Genomic DNA, 18,174 nt, shown 5'->3' with positions numbered 1-18,174 from the left:
ACAAACCTCATAGAACGGCTAGGAACAGAAAATTAACAGAATAGCAGTTTACATCCAATCTTGAATCCTTGATAACAAACCTCCATGTCAAAGACATCAAATTGCTAATGATGAAATCGCAGCCTGAAAAGAAACTCTTAATCAATAATCTCCTTTTTAAGGCACGTATTAAATACAGCATAAGATCCATACTAGTAAAGCTAGTCCCACTACAAGAACAATATACAGAAAAGCTAGTCCCACTACAAGAAAAACATAATTTGAAAATGCAAAATGGTACAATCATACATATAGGTGATATAACACAGTCACATGAATAGTCATAGGTTTATCATCTTCCATGTCTTGTTGCATATGTCAAAGGCATCTTCCTGCAGTGGATCAAATTCAAACTTCTCCACTGCCTTTTTTTCACGATCTACGATATCTGGAACCAGATCAAGGTGTAACAAATTTGCCAAAATATAAGATACATGATAGCACGCGCCTGCACGCGCGCACACACGTAGAAGCAGAAAACTGTGTTGAGAACAGAAAACACCGGGAGAGGAATATGCAGAAAGCATGCAATAAAAATATTCAAGATATATTTTGTTATTAGAAGGGGAAAAAAGGATACGCCCAGAGATTTTCGATGGACTCGCTAGATCTGGAATAATCTTTGTGACAGATGCATAAAATGAAAGTTTCCTCCTGCAATATCATATGATTATTATGTTAGGAACAGAGCAAGTTAGTTGCAATCAAGACGTAGAAAGAAAATTATTCATTCAACAGCAAAAAAAAAATTATAGCATGTTAAACAAGAATATGTATAATTAACAAAACCTTCTCGAACTAGCGTTCATACATTATAATCTGCAATTTAAATTGCTCTTCCTTGGAAGCAGTATGACTACTACTGTTCCAACTTTTGTTTTAATTAATACCATATGCAAGAAAGCCAAGCAAAGCACTTACCCAGTATTAGAAATTGTGTCTCCAAACTCAACATAGCTCCACTGAAAACCAGCAAAGTCTATTTCTAAAACCATGAAAACTAACTACTTGATGGGTTTGTAGTTTTGTACCTCTCTATGTACAAAAATATCCAATAAAATAACTTTCAAACAAGCAACTTATCAGAACTATGAAAGACAGCTGATCACTCAAATCCTATAAAATTAAAAGGATAAATGAACTAATATCTCTTTCACTCATGAAAGACCCAGTAACTTTTAGCCTATATTACCTAGAGCCTCTCTGCTAGCTTCAAACTTTCAATAGTTAAATGGAGAAGAAAAGCACGCAAAGACACGACTATGCAGTAAAGAGCATGCATGGACAAAAGTGATCAAATAAAACTATAAAACACAAACTATCTATGATGAAAATTCTAATGACCTATATGTTGATCTTTAGGGTTTCAAAAATTAAATGAAAAAAGGTGTCTTCTCGTGTAATGTTTAAACCTCACTTTCAACAAAATGCATCAGTAGACCATAGTGAATGTAGTGAGTAGTCAGATGTGACTTCAATAATCTTTGCCACAAAGTTTGAAAATGAAATGCAAGCATAGCAAATACAAAATGTTCATTTTCAAAGCATGGTGTAATTACTCATACGGAGTTATTTTTTAGAGCAGTTGCAAACTTGTTGTAACACCCCAACTCTCTCTTTCCCAAATAATCAAGATTCCAAAAAGGGAATACATTACAATAAAAATCAAACTAGAACTTTGTTAAGCACACTAGCATACAATTAATAAAACAAATATTCCAAAAAAGTCATACTAAGCCATCACATAAGTGCATGTTACATGTTTTAATCCTTAATCATGGTACGTGGTGGTGAGCTGGTGACACATCAGAAATTCTCTTGTATTTTATTTAATGAATTTATTTGGGAAAGGGAGAATTATTGGGGTGACCAGTGTCGCACTTGTGTCACAAAACTCTAATACTTACTGTTCTTTCTCATGTTCTTCTTCAAGTTTCGTTAGCTTCTGACTCTTCTCCTCTAACGAAAGCCGTTGATGATCTAGCTCATTAATCTTGTCAACAATTACTGTGTTCATACAACAAATAACTCAGTTTGAAGAACAGAGAACCAACATATGACCATCACATATATCTGACAAAACAGAATACTTATCTAAGATCCTCTCGAAGCAGCTTCTCTCTTTTGAGTTCCTTATCAAGCTCTTTCTGCAGGCGCTCTAATTCTTCATTGGAAACCACTTCAGATCGTGCCACTTCTATCTTGTGCTTGCAATCATCGATCTTATCCTGATAATCTATTAAAAATGTGAACATGATTAGAATAAGTAACTTAGTAACAACTTCATCAAGGTGGCAGTATGCACTAATACATGGCACTTCCCGCTGTAATATACACATATATCCATACTTAAAGGAAACTTCTTTCTTTGTACACTTAAGGGGGCGTTTGGTTAGTGTATTTTTTGGAGTGGAAACGGATTCGATTAAACCGATACTATTACCGAGTGTTTGGTTAGAAGACATGGCCCTTCATTTGTTAACTTTAAAAAAATTAGGGTAATAAATACCCTTATCCTCCTCAATCACAAAATTCCTATTTTTCTACTTTCCATGGTTAAACCAAACAAATGAAAAGGCAATAGTTATTTGATTCCTTTTCCCCCCCTCTTATTTGTTCCCTTTCCACCCCATTTCCATTATCCGAACCAAAGGCCCCCTAAAAGTAGATAGAGCACAGAAAAATTTCTCAAATAGGGAAATTGAAAGGCACCAACATTAGACAATGAGAAATTCACCTCTAACATGACTTTAAAAAGAAGCATATATTTTTTAAGAGCATGCCTGTTACCAAAAAACGCTGGACTGTATAATATCTAAAATCGGGCAATTAATGCTAGTGTGGTACCCTACATCCTTCTTGGATGGAAGATTAATAGGACAAGATTGAATATGTTGTCTTGTCTCCTACGTCCTTTTTGGACACCATGCAAGTGATCAAGAGTACTTCATCCTTCAGTACAACCATGAACATCCTTTTCATATTGAAACCTGCTATCCCTAATTCTTTACTTGAAATTCCAGAGAAATTACCTCCCTCGAACTTAAGGCAATTTGCAAGTAACAATTCCGAGCTCATTTGTCCAGTTGTATTGCGAGCAGTGATTAGTCAATGTAGTAAAAAATCGATTGTCTTTTGCTAGTCACAATCAAAATAGGGACAGAAATGCAAAATGCTGCTCACAAATGAGAGGGAAATGACGTTGGGCCTTAAAATTTAAAATTCACTCACACCATAATCTATATTGAGGCAATTGGTTTTATGTAATACTGCATACAATGCTTTATGTGATAATTACCACTCATCATATTCCTGTCCATCCTATACATTCCCTCAAGCTGTAATGCTGTTGTTTGGTTAAGATCAAATTACACAGGAGATACCACTTTCTAGAGAGCCATTTGGTTGACAAAAATAAAAGTTTCATCCTAGGATTTTCTATTGCCTACAAAAATGAGAGAATTCGATTACCTAGTCCTTTCACAGTAAATTCAACTTCTTACAGTCAACCAAATTGTTTTCCGTTACGACCTCCATGGGAATCAAAATTCCCACAAAGCGTAACTCATATTTCTTATGTGCAATCAAACGACCACTGTGTTATTAGTTGGTCTCGCCCACAAGTTTAGCACTACAAAGTGTAACAAGTTTACATTGAGTTGGTAGTTTATACACCTTTCCATAAACAGTTAAACACCATACTCAAGCAATCATCTCATATAATTTTCCAACCAAATTACACTATATATATAGTAACTTCCCTAACCCCATCAGTTCAAACAACCCCAACTTAAACAACCCACTAATTCAAGCATAATTAGTGCACCCCAAAATCCATCTTTGGTTTTCAAAATCAATTCTCTAAAATAACAAATTCCCAATTTTTTGTCTGCTAAATAATGCAATCCCATATACAATTGTACAAAAAAAAAAAAAAGTTGAGAATTTAACCAAAAAAAAAAGGGGGGAAACCTGAAATGGCGATCTGGGTAGTGTTGAAATCAGAATCAGAAGACGATTGAATAGATTTGGATTGTTGAATGCATTGGGTTAACAAATTGAAGTCTCTCTTATCTCGGAGAACACCAACGAGGTCGTCACAGTAAGATAATAGCTGATTGATATCGATTTGTGGCGAATTATCGACCATTTTTCTAGGGTTTGGGGGGTTGAAGAAGAAAAATCAACAAGGGAATTGAGCAATTGAGAAGAGAATCATCAGAAAGAAAGAAAATGGGTTTTTAGTTGTGAAAGGAGCAAGAGAGTAGGAATTGATAAGGTTGGTAATTTCAAAATGAAAGTTGGCGCCCTGTCCACTCCGAGTCTCCGAACAACACTCAAGTACTCAACCGGAGTATGATTTTTCAAAACTTCAAATCGTTAGAGATGCTAGGGGGTTCAAATAAAGAATAATTAATGATGTTAAGTGGTCTTATTTTTAAAGAATCGTTATCGACATTAGCGGTATTATTTAAAGAATCGTTATTGATGTTAGCGGTCTTATATAAAGAATCACTAATGTTTTTTTTTTTTTCAAAGAACTACTAATGGTTATAGTAAATCATTAATAAAATTGTTAATGTCAAGCATTTTGGTTATTGCTCTTTTTGTTTTTAATTCTCTTCTTTTAACTGAAAATTGAAAAGAAAAAAAAATGTGTAGGTTTGACTGAATTTGAGTTTTACATGACTTGGGTCGTACGACTATAGATCTAAAAAAAAAAGAAATGAATGGAAAAGTACATTGATGCCAACACAAGTCTGCCATTAGTGATTTTCATTCGACATACTGCCTTCACTTTCTGAAATTTCAACTCACTTACTATTTATGTCGTTAAAGTAATCTAAGTAAAATGATTTTGATCATATTCTATGATTTATACAATATAAATAAATTAGCATATGGTATCTTATTAGATTCCCCTCATTATAAACTTTTCAAATATCAACTTTTTGAAGAAGACAGTTGTTTAGGGCAAAAATACCCCAGGTACGTGGCCCAATCTCATAGTGACACGTGGCCCATTAAAAAGGCGACACGTGGCCCTATGAGAGTGAGACACGTGTCCACCTGTCAGGGTGGCACATGTCAGCCATCTCTAAATGCCCTAATACAACATCAGAAAGAGAAAAAGGCCCTGATGACCTCAGGCCCAAATCCCGAGAAACCCTTGAAAGCCGTAAAACGGCGCCCCCCATGACACGTGGCGACCTCTGATTGCGCAGCCAATCATGTCACGAGATTCTAGGGCATAAACCCTAGAGGGGCACATGTTCCCACCCTTATAAATACCCCAATCATTTATGATGGTAGGGGTGGATTGTGACATAACATAAATATAGAGCATTAAAGAGCTCCAACTTCTCTCTACTTTCTCTCTCTAGCTTTTCGATTTCTGATCTCTAACTTGATCGTCGGAGGCGAATATTCCGATAAACGGAATATTTGTTGTTTTGCAGGTGTCCACGTCTCGTTGCCAGGAGAACGTGACCAGTATCCGAGGAGTTCACAAAAAACCCCGAAACATTTGGCGCCGTCTGTGGGGATACTCATCCGTTATGGCAATAGATGGTCAGACACCTAATACTGGTCCTCGCCCAGGCGAGGACGGATATGTAGAAGACATACGTACTACCATACATTCAAGCAATCCTTTGACTGCCTCATTTGAAGAGGCCGAACAACCTCCTGTCACCCCAACTGCCTAATGGCCGAACTGACTAAGCTCCGCAAGGAGTTGGCGGCTACCCGGCAAAAGGGGGGAGGAGGCACTTCCAAGAAAGCCAACAACAAGACCAACGCAACTGATGCTGGTAACACCCCATTCCGCCGTCCGCATGGAAGGTCTCCCCGAGTCCCACGGACCAACTTCTCTAGCCTGCTGGCGAAAACACAGTCGGCTGGGGGGAGGGGCAGACAGCCGACAAGAGTTGAGACTGAGCAGTCACAGCGTTTCAAGGACGCAAGGGATTACATTCGGCACAGGCAAAGGGAAAGGGCCACATATTCTGACACGGCCTCTACCCCAACCATGCCGGATGAAGCCTCCAACCAATCTTTCTCTCAATACACCAACACGGCCGTTTCCAGCAGAAGTCAAGCTGCTCATACTATCACTCCCGTTCCAGTTCAGCCATCACAATATCAGCCCCCTCAAGTACTCAATCGGTTGATACAGCCAACTCCCCAAGTCTTTGGGCAATATGGGCCGTATGGTCAGATGTTCGGCCAAGCTCCCTACCTGGCTGGAACGTCCGCTCAGCCTCAGCCTATCGATTGGCAAATGCGTTTGTTGAATTTGGGAGATAAGCCGCCTCCGTTTTCGCAAGACATACTAGCGTCCCCTCAGCCAGCAAAAGTGAAGAGTGTACTAGTGGGTGCCTATGATGGTACGGGCAACCCAGAGGAGCACATTACCTCGTACAGGAACTTGATGTACTTGCAAAGTGTAGATGATGCTACATGGTGTAGATGCTTCCCGGCCACTCTCAAAGGGGTGGCCCAGGATTGGTTTAACAGCCTTCCAGCCGGATGCATCAATTGTTTTACCATCCTCAGTTTGTTGTTTGTGGGAAACTTCTCATACAACATCCCACCAAGAAAGACAAGTCTCAACTTGGCCACAATTGTCCAAGGAAAGAATGAAGGACTACGCTCGTACGTCCAAAGATTTAACCAAGAAAAAGCCCAAATTCATAATCTTCCGGACGAAATGGCTTACTCAGAATTTCTCCGGGGATTAAGGCATAATGGTTTTAAGTTTGATTTGGTAAGAAAAAAGATTCGGTCATACGCAGGTGTATTGTGGGAAGCAGAAGCCTATATTGAGGCCGCGGACTTTTGTTCGCTCACCAAATCAGAACAGCCGGCCAAGGGGGCTGAGAAGAAGCAATCTTCTCAGCAAGACTCGGTCGGCCGAAAGAGAGAAGGAAACAAAAGAAAAGAAATCTGGGTGGCTGATGACAAGCAACCCAAGTCAAAGAAAAGCAAGACGTACGAGCCCCAATATGAGTTCAACAAGGATGGCTACTTCATTTTGATGGAGATAAAAGACAAGTTTGAGTTTGAGAAGCCTCAGCCTTTGAGAGGCTCGGCCCAGTACAGAAACAAGAACAAGTATTGTCATTACCACAAGGATGTAGGTCATGACACGAACGAGTGTATCAATCTGAAGAGGCTGTTGGATAAGTTGGCCGACAAGGGTCTGCTGAAACCCTATGTGACCAAGTCCAAATTCACCTTCAAACGGACAGACAACACGTCCGAGAAAAAGCAACAAAGTGATAAGAAAAATGACAAGGAAGATGATGGGAATAGCACTGATTCAGGTTTTGTGGCCGTGATATCAGGAGGCTTTGCTTCAGGCGGCCCTACCATGAAAGGAATCAAGCAGGATGCTCGAAATTTGTCAAATGTGATGCAAACGGACGCCGTTAAGGCCGAGCCATTTCCTGAAGTGATCATAAGTGAGGCTGACCGTGGAGAGGTCAGGGCTTTGCACAATGATCCCATGGTCTTTGTCATGAAGATAGCAAATTTGAAGGTGGGGCGAATATTGATTGATACGGGCAGTTCGGCCGATATCATCAGCCTGTCTGCCCTAAGGAATTTAAGCTTCCCAGAAGATGCTCTCCAGGATATCACTCACCCCTTGGTAGGATTTGGGGGGAATGTCATTCATCCGGTCGGACGGATTGACCTTCCAATCCGCTTCGGGCAGAAGGGAGAGGGGAGAGACATGGTCGTCCGCTTCCTTGTTGTTAAAGAGTTATCCGGGTACAATGTCATCCTTGGTCGCCCCACTCTCAATGCAGCCAAGGCGGTCATAGTGCCCCACTTGATGTTGCTGAAGTTTGAAAGGTCGGACGGAAAAATTGGAACAATTCAAGGAAGTCAGAAAATGGCTAAGGAATGTAATCAGCTGGCCGTGAAGCCAACAGCACGCGGCCCAAAATTGTCCGAGCCTAAGGAAGAAGGAACCTCACTCCCAGCATACCAGGTCGGCCAGAAGCGTAAGGCGGCCAGGGCAGAAGAAGACTAGCAATTAATGACTGTCGGCCGACCAGATGAGTTGAGGCCCCAGCCGGCCGGCAGCCACCAAGATATAGTGCTTGACTCCAACCACCCAGAACGGACAGTTAGTGTTGGCACTATAGCCTTGGGATTGCTTGGGGATGAGCTGGTTCAGCTGTTAAGAGAATTCAAAGATGTGTTTGCGTTTGAAGTTGGTGAAATGCCAGGAATAAGTCCTGACCTGGCCGTGCACAAGTTGGCCGTGAATCCTCTGATAAAGCCTGTCCGCCAGAAGAAGAGAAATCACGGAGAAGAGAGGAATCAGGCGGCCGCAGCAGAGGTAAAAAAGCTGCTGGACGCCGGTTTCATTCGGCAATGCTTTTACCCAGATTGGGTGGCCAATGTAGTTCTTGTGAAAAAGCCGAATGGGACTTGGAGGATGTGCGTGGATTACACGGACTTGAACAAGGCGTGTCCTAAGGATAGCTTCCCCTTGCCTAAGATTGACCGTTTGGTTGACTCTACGGCCGGACACGCCCTAATGAGTTTCATGGACGCATACTCCGGATTCCATCAAATTCCTTTGTGGGAAGAAGATCAAGAGAAAACAGCGTTTGTGACCGAGCAGGGGTTGTATTGTTACAAAGTTATGCCATTCGGCCTCAAGAACGCCCCTGCTACATTTCAGAGGCTTGTTAATACAGTCTTTAGAGACCAGCTTGGCCGGAACATGGAGGCATACATTGATGACATGATTGTCAAGTCAAAAGAGCCGGCCGACCATCTCAAGGATCTACGAGAAACGTTCACCGAACTCAGGCGGCATAAGATGATGTTAAATCCAAAGAAGTGTGTATTTGGTGTTGAGTCCGGCAAGTTTCTCGGATTTTTGATTGATCAACGTGGAATTGAGGCCAACCCTGAAAAAATTCAAGTCGTCCTTGACATGAAGTCTCCGAGAACAATCAAGGAAGTGCAAAGACTGACCGGCTGTTTAGCAGCCCTTGGAAGATTTTTGTCAAGGTCAGGGGATAAGTGCCGTTACTTTTTTCAAACCATTAAGAAGAAAGCCATGTTCGAGTGGACAGAGGAGGCCGAGGAAGCATTCGTACAGTTGAAGAGTCACTTGCATACATTGCCTCGCCTCGTCAGTCCGCTCAGGAATGAGAAGCTATACATCTATCTTGCCATCTCTGAACACTCTCTAAGTGTCGTCCTTCTTGCTGAAAGGGACAACCATCAGGTCCTAGTGTATTTTATCAGCCATGTACTTCATAATGCTGAGCTTAAGTACCCCCCAATTGAAAAATTTGGCCTGGCCTTATACATGGCATCAAAGAAGCTGCGGCCGTATTTTTTGGCACATTCAATTGTGGTCTATACAGACCAACCCTTGAAGAAGCCGTTCTCAACATTAGAGGCAAGTGGCCGCATGCTCAAGTGGGCCTTGGAGCTCAGAGGTTTTGACCTTGTGTTTGAACCAAGGAAGGAAATCAAGGGGCAAGATTTTGCGGATTTTTTGGCTGAAATGACACGGCCTGATCTTCAGCCGGCCGGGGACCAAGTCTGGAAAGTGTTTGTGGATGGTAGTGCAACAGCGACCGGGTGTGGCGCTGGTATTATATGTGAATCTCCTGAGGGAGACAAGTATGAGTACGCGTTGAGGTTTCAGTTCCAAGCGTCAAACAATGAAGCTGAGTACGAAGCATTGTTGGCCGGCCTAAGGATGTGTAAAGCGGCCGGGGCAACCAAAGTTGAAGTATGCTCGGACTCCCGGCTAATAGTTCACCAAGTCAATGGTGGCTTCGAAGCCAGGGAGCCGGCCATGATGAAGTACATGCAGCTAGTCAAGGATGAGGCCGAGGGCCTAGAACATTTCTCTCTCAAACAAGTTCCTCGTTCAGAGAATCATCAAGCGGACGCCCTCTCCAAATTGGCTTCCTCGGCATCATGTGATATTCCAAGATCAGTGTTTTGGGAAGTAAAGGAGAAAAAGAGCATTGATGCCGAGCCCGTTCAGATAATAGATAGAAGTTCAACTTGGATGGATGTAATTATTTCCTACTTAAGGGATGGAATACTTCCGGACGATCCAAAAGAGAGTTGGCTAATGAAGAGGAGAGCGGCCTGGTTCGAGATGAAGGATGGGGAGCTATTCAAAAGAGCCTTTGTGAAGCCTTACCTTAAGTGTGTAACTCCTGAAAGAGGGCACGAAGTGTTGGACGACCTTCATCAGGGACATTGTGGCTCGCATATTGGAGGACGGGCCTTAGCTGAAAAAGCGACACATTTGGGATATTACTGGCCGAGCTTGAATTCGGACGCCATGAAAATGGTGAAAAAATGTGACAAGTGCCAGAGATTTTCAACCCTTATTCATCGTCCAGCAAATAGTCTATCAGCCATCAGTAGTCCGCTTCCTTTTGCTAAATGGGGCATGGACATTTTGGGGCCGTATACTCCTGCATCCGGCCAGAGACGATATGTACTAGTGGCAGTAGATTACTTCACTAAATGGGTTGAAGCTGAGGCCGTCCGGGGCATTAAATGGACGGATGTGTCAGCTTTCATTTGGAAGAGCATAATCACTCGGTATGGGGTACCTCAGTCAATGGTGTTCGACAATGGACCCCAGTTTGAGACGCGCCAACTCAAGGAATGGTTGGGAGACCAAGGCATTACTCATTGTTTTGCCTCAGTCGGCCGACCACAAGCCAATGGTCAAGTTGAGGCCTATAACAAGTTGATTTCAAATGGGATCAAGCGCAAGCTTGAAAAAGCAGGCGGCCTATGGGCAGACGAGTTGGTCAATGTGCTATGGTCCATACGGACAACAACAAAGAGTTCTACAGGGGAGACTCCATTCTTTTTGGTCTATGGAGCTGAGGCTGTACTCCCAATTGAAATGTACGAGCCCACTTTACGGGTAATGCTTTATGATGAATCGGCCAATTGGGAGGCCATGAAGACTGCCCTAGACTTCCTTCCAGAAGCTAGGGGCAATGTGGCGCTTAGGCATGAAATTTATCGCTTAAGGATGACAAGGGCATATAACCGCCGAGTGTCTAAGCGGCCGCTCAAAATGGGGGATCTAGTGTTGAGAAAAATGGAAGCTGTTGGCCGTGCCAATGAGGACGGCAAGTTGACTCCAAACTGAGAGGGGCCGTACCGAATCAGGGAAGAAGTCCGAGACGGCACATATCGCCTTGAGGCAATTGATGGCCGTCAGATCCCACGGACATGGAACACTGACAATTTGAAGAAATATCATGTTTAAGTTTTTATTTCTTTAAGTACTTAGCCAAAAAGCTGTTTATACAGCTAGGTCTACTGACCGAGCCTTGTAATTAAAGCCATACGGCCACAACAATGTACCTTTGACAAAATTAATGAAAAGTCAGGCATTGTTGAACTATTTATTTGCCTGTTATTATTTATGATTAAAGGCCGAATGAAATGATTTACTAAGTTGCTTCCAATATGGCAACACGGCTTATCATTCTTACTAAATGGCCGAAGTGAAAAGAAAGCAAGGTTGCTCCCAATATAGCAATTCGGCCACACCAAAAAAAAAAAAAAAGAAAAAAAAAAAAAAAAAAAAAAAAACTGATTTAATTCAGAGAACAATGCGTTCGCCCAACTCTATGCGGACGATTAAGGCAAGGTATTCCGAACTTGTGTAGAAAGCAAGTGTCCTTTACAAATAGGGTAAGGGCATACCTAGGCATTTGGCCCGGCCGAGCAAGGAATCTCTAAGTTGAGATAATACTTAGGATTTCTAGGGTGCGTCCGAGCGATAGATTCAACGGACTGCTCGTACCATGATAGCCGAACGGCCAATTAAATTGATTCGGTGCTTCACCTAGTCCAAGGGCAATCATTACTATGATTTGATTAACTTGCTAGTCGTCATACCCTTTTAAGGCATAAAAACTACCAAGTTAATCAAACCACTTAGAGAATGGACTAGGCGAACACCGAATAAAGGGGCATACCCCTAGGAACGTACGAAAAGGCATAATATTGAGACGTACGAAAATCATTCAATCAAAAAACGCAAAATTGCAAAAAATTGCCAAGTATGAAACAAAGGTGAAAGAACCGCGCAAAGGCGGACAAAATTTTCATTAATAAGACCGCACAAAGGCGGCCATAATGTTTACAATACCGCTCTAACAGGCGGCTTCAAATTAAAAAAAAAAAAAAAAAAAAGAGAAGTACAGAATAAGCTAAGTACAAAGTAAGCTGAAAAAAGAAGGAAAGCTTGAGAGCTGAGCAGACGGCTGCTGGAGGACCTGAGCTCTACTTAGCGTATTATCTTTGGCAGCTCCTCCGCATTCTTGGCGTCCTCGGCCTTGGCAGCCCCGTCGTCCGCCTCCTCCTCATCCCCGTCCTCTCCGGACTCGGGGGAAGTAACTACCAGCTCAGGAGGAGGCATGCCGGCCTTCTTTGCCTCTTCTCTGAGGCAGACGTACTGAAGCCGCTTCTTGAAGCGTTCCTCATAATAGGCGGCTTCACCTTCATCCACCATCAAGTCAAAGGCATCGAAGAAGTATGCCTTAAGTCTGTCTTCAGCATCTTGCTCAATGCGGACGATCTCTTCCGCGCTGGGTGGCCGAGGAGTTTTAAGTTGCTCCTCATAGTCCGCAATGGACTTCCTTAAGGTCTCAACCTCGACCTTCAGCGCGTCCGCTTCATCTAGAGCAGACTTAAGGTTGGCTTGGGCCAACTTCAGCTCACTCTTCAAGGCTTCAGACGCCTCGAAGCCCAACCTCCACTTCTCCTTCTCCAGGACGGCCTCGTCCCTTTCAACCCTCAAGGCCTCCCTAGCCAAGGACTCTTGTTCGAGTGCCTTGCCCAGTTTGACCAGGTCCTCTGTTTGCCGCGCCGCTTTGTCGGACAGCGCGGTTATTTGGATCTTAAAATGTACCCTTTGGACGGCGGCCGTCCCAGTTACAGCATCCTCGGCTTTCCTGATTTCGAGCCAAGCTTGCTTCAACCGCTCGTTCTCTTTATCCTTCCAGTCAAGGAAGGCGTTCAAGCGGAGGAAAAGCTGCGGACAGTAGAAGGAAAATTAGTCAAATAACAAGAAAATACACTAAGTGTTGGAAAGGAAAATGCGATAAAATAGAAGCGTACCTCGGCACTACAGTTAAGCATGGGGCCGAGGAACCCCTCATTGATCCCCCGCAGCTTGTCACGCTGCGCTTGGGGGACCGCGCGAACCATGGCCTCGCGCATGGCCTTCCTGTCCGCACCAGTCAGTGACTGGCCGGGCATCCTCAGTTGCATCTCCTCTGATATATCTGCGGACGACCGTGCAAGAAGAGTTAGCTAAAATTTACAAGTACAAGTAAATAAAGATGTACAAAAATAAAGAAAGAAGAAAGGCTAACCAGTGGAGAAGCTTGGAGGAGAGAGATTGATGGGAGGAGGCGGCAAAGAGGCCTCCCCGTCGTTTTCTGGACGACCAGCATCAGCATCGCTGGCCGACTGACTGGCATTTAGCCAGTCAGATTTTTTGACTATCTCGACCCCCGCAACCGTGAAGGGGCCAGTCATTTTTTCTGGGGTTGACTTATCCCCACCGTCCGAAGGGACGGACTCATCGTGGACCTGATCAGCAACAGGTTCCACGGGCTTGGAGGCCCCGCTTTGTGTCAGCCGGGGTTGTTCTCCTTGAGACTGTGTTGTAGCAGTCTGCGACTTCGCCTTGGCCGCGGTTTGTGAAGACGTCTTGGAAGCAACCGTCTTCCTCCTTTTGGATGCGTTCGCATCAGGAGTGGGCGTGGCCGGCTGCTTCCTCCTAGCCTTCGGAGTAGAGGAGGACTGCAAAAATACAACCAAAGTTAGAAAAATTTTACAAGGCAAAGTATATGCTTGCGTCCGTGTGAATTGGGGAAGGAGCTCCCTTCCAGCATGCCTGAACGGACGTAAAGCGTCCGTGCAAACTCAGAAAGCAGGCTCCTCCCAATATAGTAGAACGGACACAATGAGGAAGGAGAAATTCAAAAAATAAACTAAGTGTTTACCTCCTTGAGTTGCTTGTACATCTTAAAACGAGCTTTGTATCGAGCCAAGTCCACCTCGGACATCTCCACTTCCCCTTTTTGGGCCGAGTCCAGCATAGCGTACGCCTCCGCTGCAAAGAGAAAAAAAGCAAAAGTGTTAGAATATTTTTCTAAAAACTCTACGTGCGTACAAAAAGTTTATATATCTAAGTGTCCACCTTGGGGCATGTTCTGGTACAGGCCGTACGCAGACATGAAGGTAGTGTCCCTAAGCCAGTTGGCAAGAGGAACCCAATGGCTAGGGACACGTTCAGTTTTGTTACCCCGCTTGACTCGGTTGACCTTGAAGTACTCAAGCTGGTGTTCGTGGCTTGGATGGATGGGCGGCTTGTCAGGTTTATGGTCCCCGCGTCCGAGCTGAATGGGATCCGGACGGCACTTGTTCATGCGGAGGTTGAACTCCGCATCTTGAGTTTTGATGCGGTAGAATCTGTGCTTCCAGTCCCTCCATTTGCTGACACGGTCGACCACAACCATGTAATCCCTGGTCGCACTCAAGATGAGCCAACCATCCACATCCTTCTCCAGCCGAGTGAGTGAGTGCATCTCACATAAGACTGCAAAGTCTGGCGTGAAACCCTTGCAGATGCACGTCACTAAGTACCCAAAAATATTCAACCAACTGTTTGGCGTCAGTTGGAAGAGGCCAATGTCGTATTCGTCCAGAATTGTCCGGACGAATGGATGAAGAGGGAAGCGAAGGCCCACATCCAAGGCGGCCCTGTAAACGCAAAACGCCCGTTTGCGCGGCTTCTCCTCATCCCAGGTAGCCACAGCAATGGCTTTCCTGGGGACTTGTATTTCGAATCCCTCCCCCAAATGGAGGGACTCCTTGTACTTCTCAAAATCCTTTTTTAGGAACTTCAGGGCCGTCTCCCCAACCGTACAGGCGTACGGGTCCCTGAAGTTGTCAATGTTGGCGACGTTTTCCTCGGCCGCCGCCTCACCTTCGGTCGTCTCACCCACGGCCTCTTTCTCAACTTCTTCTTCTTCCATTTGGTGAGAAGGAGCACTCCCAAACTTTGAAGACAGCACCCTGTCCAGGTCTGCTGCCTCGGCCGAGCTTCGGCCTCTTGAGCTTTGTACGCCCATGGAAGAAGGAACGCCCTCCTCAACTAATGGACGCTTGCCTTGGTCCTTGGCAGCGTCCGCCTGGTTTCCCGAAGGAGGGGCGCTGCGAATAGGCAGGACGGACGGTTCTCTGATTGAGATTCCCGTCAAGGGTCTGTCCGCCTCGCCCAGTTGAAGCAGGGGTTGAGAAGAAGAGGGGACGGACGAACCAGAAGCGTCCCCCCCAGGATTGGAAGGGTTGTCTTTGCAGGCTACCAGTTCGGCCCCATCCATGACTGAACTGGCAAATTGAGGGAACCTAAGTTCCGGAGCAGGTGCGGACGAGGCGCCTTCAGCTTGTAGGCGTTCCTCGAAGGAAGAAGTGACCTCCACGGCCAAGTGATGAGAGCTAGTGGAGGCGGTCGTTGTTTGGGTGGTGGAGGTAGTCTCCACCTCCATGATACTTGGGTTGTTAGGGTCAAAAGGGACCCTAGGGTGAACCAGACTGCCGTCTGGATTCCTGGCCGCATGAAGCCCGCGCGTACGCATTGTTCTTGCCATTGCCTGAGGGGACAGAGAAGAATAAGTGGGGGTGAGTATGTACACATCAGACATGGACTCACTCCAAGGAGGAGACAACTCTTCTCCGTCCACTCTAGACTCCTCAGTCCCAGGCGAACGGCCGGCCTCATGAGGAGAGTCGGACGAAGCCGAGTATGGATCCAGAATTGAAGTAAAAGAAAAAGAAAACAAGTAAAAGTAAAAGAGAAAATGTAGACGGCCTACCTTTGTACGTTCTGAAAACTTTGAAGGTGGTGGTGAAGTTCTTGAAGATTGACCGGAAAACTCAAAAAATGCCCGGAAAACTCAAACTCACGGCGGCGCTCTTGAAGATTAAGGGAAAAATAACTTTCTCTCACTAGAATGCTCTGACTTCTCTCTAGAATTCACAATTGGGTAAAGTGTAAAAATGAGAATTCACTTCCCATATTTATAGAATGAACTCATGGGGGCAACATGGTAAAATCATTTTTCCCGCCTAAACATTCAAACGGTAATTTCTTGAGAAATTACTCGAAGAAAGGGACAGAACGACGTTAGGGTTCTGTTAACTTGTGAGAAAATCAGACGGACAATTGACGGCATGTCAAAATGAGTTGAAATGAGTCAAGTGACAAATTCAAGAGTTTTACACCTTCAACACTTAGTCTCCAAAACTTGAGAATATCTAAGAGAACAATGCGTCCGCCCAGTTCTCAGACGATTCAGACGTACGCACCATGATTAAAGAGCCGGAGAGTACGTCTGAAATCATGGAAGCCCAATCTATCTCGAAGAATATGTGGTCGCTCTGGGTAGTTAGGAGATAAGCTCCTCCCAGAGTATCAGAACGTCCAGCCCCATTGCTGTGGCCGCTCTGGTTAGTTAGGAGATAAGCTCCCCCCAGAGTATCAGAACGTCCAGCCCCATTGCTGTGGCCGCTCTGGTTAGTTAGGAGATAAGCTCCTCCCAGAGTATCAGAACGTCCAGCCCCATTGCTGTGGCCGCTCTGGTTAGTTAGGAGATAAGCTCCCCCCAGAGTATCAGAACGTCCAGCTCCACTGATGTGGACGCTCTGGGTAGTTAGGAGATAAGCTCCTCCCAGAGTACGAAGACGTCCAGTCCAAAGTATGTGGACGTCCAAATGAACCCAGGGGTTAAGCCTCTCTTAGAGTACGAGAACGTCCAGTACAAAGTATGGACGTCCAAATGAGCAAGAAGCCAAGATCATTCCAGACTACGAGGACGTCCAGAGAAAAATATATGGACGTCCATGTAGCAAAAAGAGCTTTGAATCAAGAGTATATGGACGTCCAGGGCAGATGGGAGGCAAACCTAACCCAGAGTACCAGGACGTCCAGAATGCAAGATCAGAGGAGGCGGCCAGTAAGTGTACGAGCCACCCCCTCTGAGGGGCAATTGTTTAGGGTAAAAATACCCCAGGTACGTGGCCCAATCTCATAGTGACACGTGGCCTAGTAAAAAGGCGACACGTGGCCCTATGAGAGTGAGACACGTGTCCACCTGTCAGGGTGGCACATGTCAGCCATCTCTAAATGCCCTAATACAACATCAGAAAGAGAAAAAGGCCCTGATGACCTCAGGCCCAAATCCCGAGAAACCCTTGAAAGCCGTAAAACGGCGCCCCCCATGACACGTGGCGACCTCTGATTGTGCAGCCAATCATGTCACGAGATTCTAGGGCATAAACCCTAGAGGGGCACATGTTCCCACCCTTATAAATACCCCAATCATTTATGATGGGAGGGGTGGATTGTGACATAACATAAATATAGAGCATTAAAGAGCTCCAACTTCTCTCTACTTTCTCTCTCTAGCTTTTCGATTTCTGATCTCTAACTTGATCGTCGGAGGCGAATATTCCGATAAACGGAATATTCGTTGTTTTGCAGGTGTTCACGTCTCGTTGCCAGGAGAACGTGACCAGTATCCGAGGAGTTCACAAAAAACCCCGAAACAACAGTGATAAACATTTAGTCTTCTTTTTTTATCCAAATTCCCTTTTTTTTCTACATATGATTGAATGAACACTTAATTTAAATCCAATCCAAATTTAAAATGGATTAATTGTGAAATGAGAAATTATGGTTGGGTGTGCATAAGAAATCCACTTGAGTAGTTGAGTATAGTAAGAACTAGAGAGGACTAGAGGAGAGAGAAGTAAGATGAGACTACAAATGTACCAAACAAAGCCTATATTAAAATGACCGTTCAAATTACTTTAACAAAATTTCCATTTGTCCTACAAATCGGCTCATGATCTAACCAGATAATTTGCATATCTATACTAATATATTAAAAGGCATTACTAAAAACGTCTTTGTGCCATATAACGTCACCCAATATTGCTTTGTATAAAAAGATGATGGTAAAGGGATTCAAACACACAACCTCTTACGAGAATGAAAATAAATATATATAATTGATAATTACAAGGTTT

At 44.3% G+C, this 18,174-nt stretch overlaps 1 protein-coding gene across 1 annotated transcript; it reads right to left on the bottom strand.

Moving 5' to 3' along the window:
• Nucleotides 1–179: 179 nt before the first annotated feature.
• On the bottom strand, nt 180–4,411 carry LOC145568972 (kinetochore protein SPC24 homolog). Its single transcript, XM_081628347.1, has 5 exons — nt 4,012–4,411; nt 2,134–2,275; nt 1,947–2,048; nt 620–693; nt 180–427 (listed from the first exon to the last, which is right to left on the bottom strand). The coding sequence occupies exons 1-5, from the start codon at nt 4,187–4,189 to the stop codon at nt 321–323; spliced, it is 603 nt and encodes a 200-aa protein (XP_081484473.1). The 5' UTR covers nt 4,190–4,411; the 3' UTR covers nt 180–320.
• Nucleotides 4,412–18,174: the final 13,763 nt, after the last annotated feature.

Source organism: Chenopodium album, chromosome 11, assembly GCF_948465745.1.
Source record: "Chenopodium album chromosome 11, dcCheAlbu1.1, whole genome shotgun sequence".
NCBI lineage: Eukaryota > Viridiplantae > Streptophyta > Magnoliopsida > Caryophyllales > Amaranthaceae > Chenopodium > Chenopodium album.
Note: the sequence above shows the minus strand (reverse complement) of the source record. Positions and strands in the feature narration are given on the sequence as shown.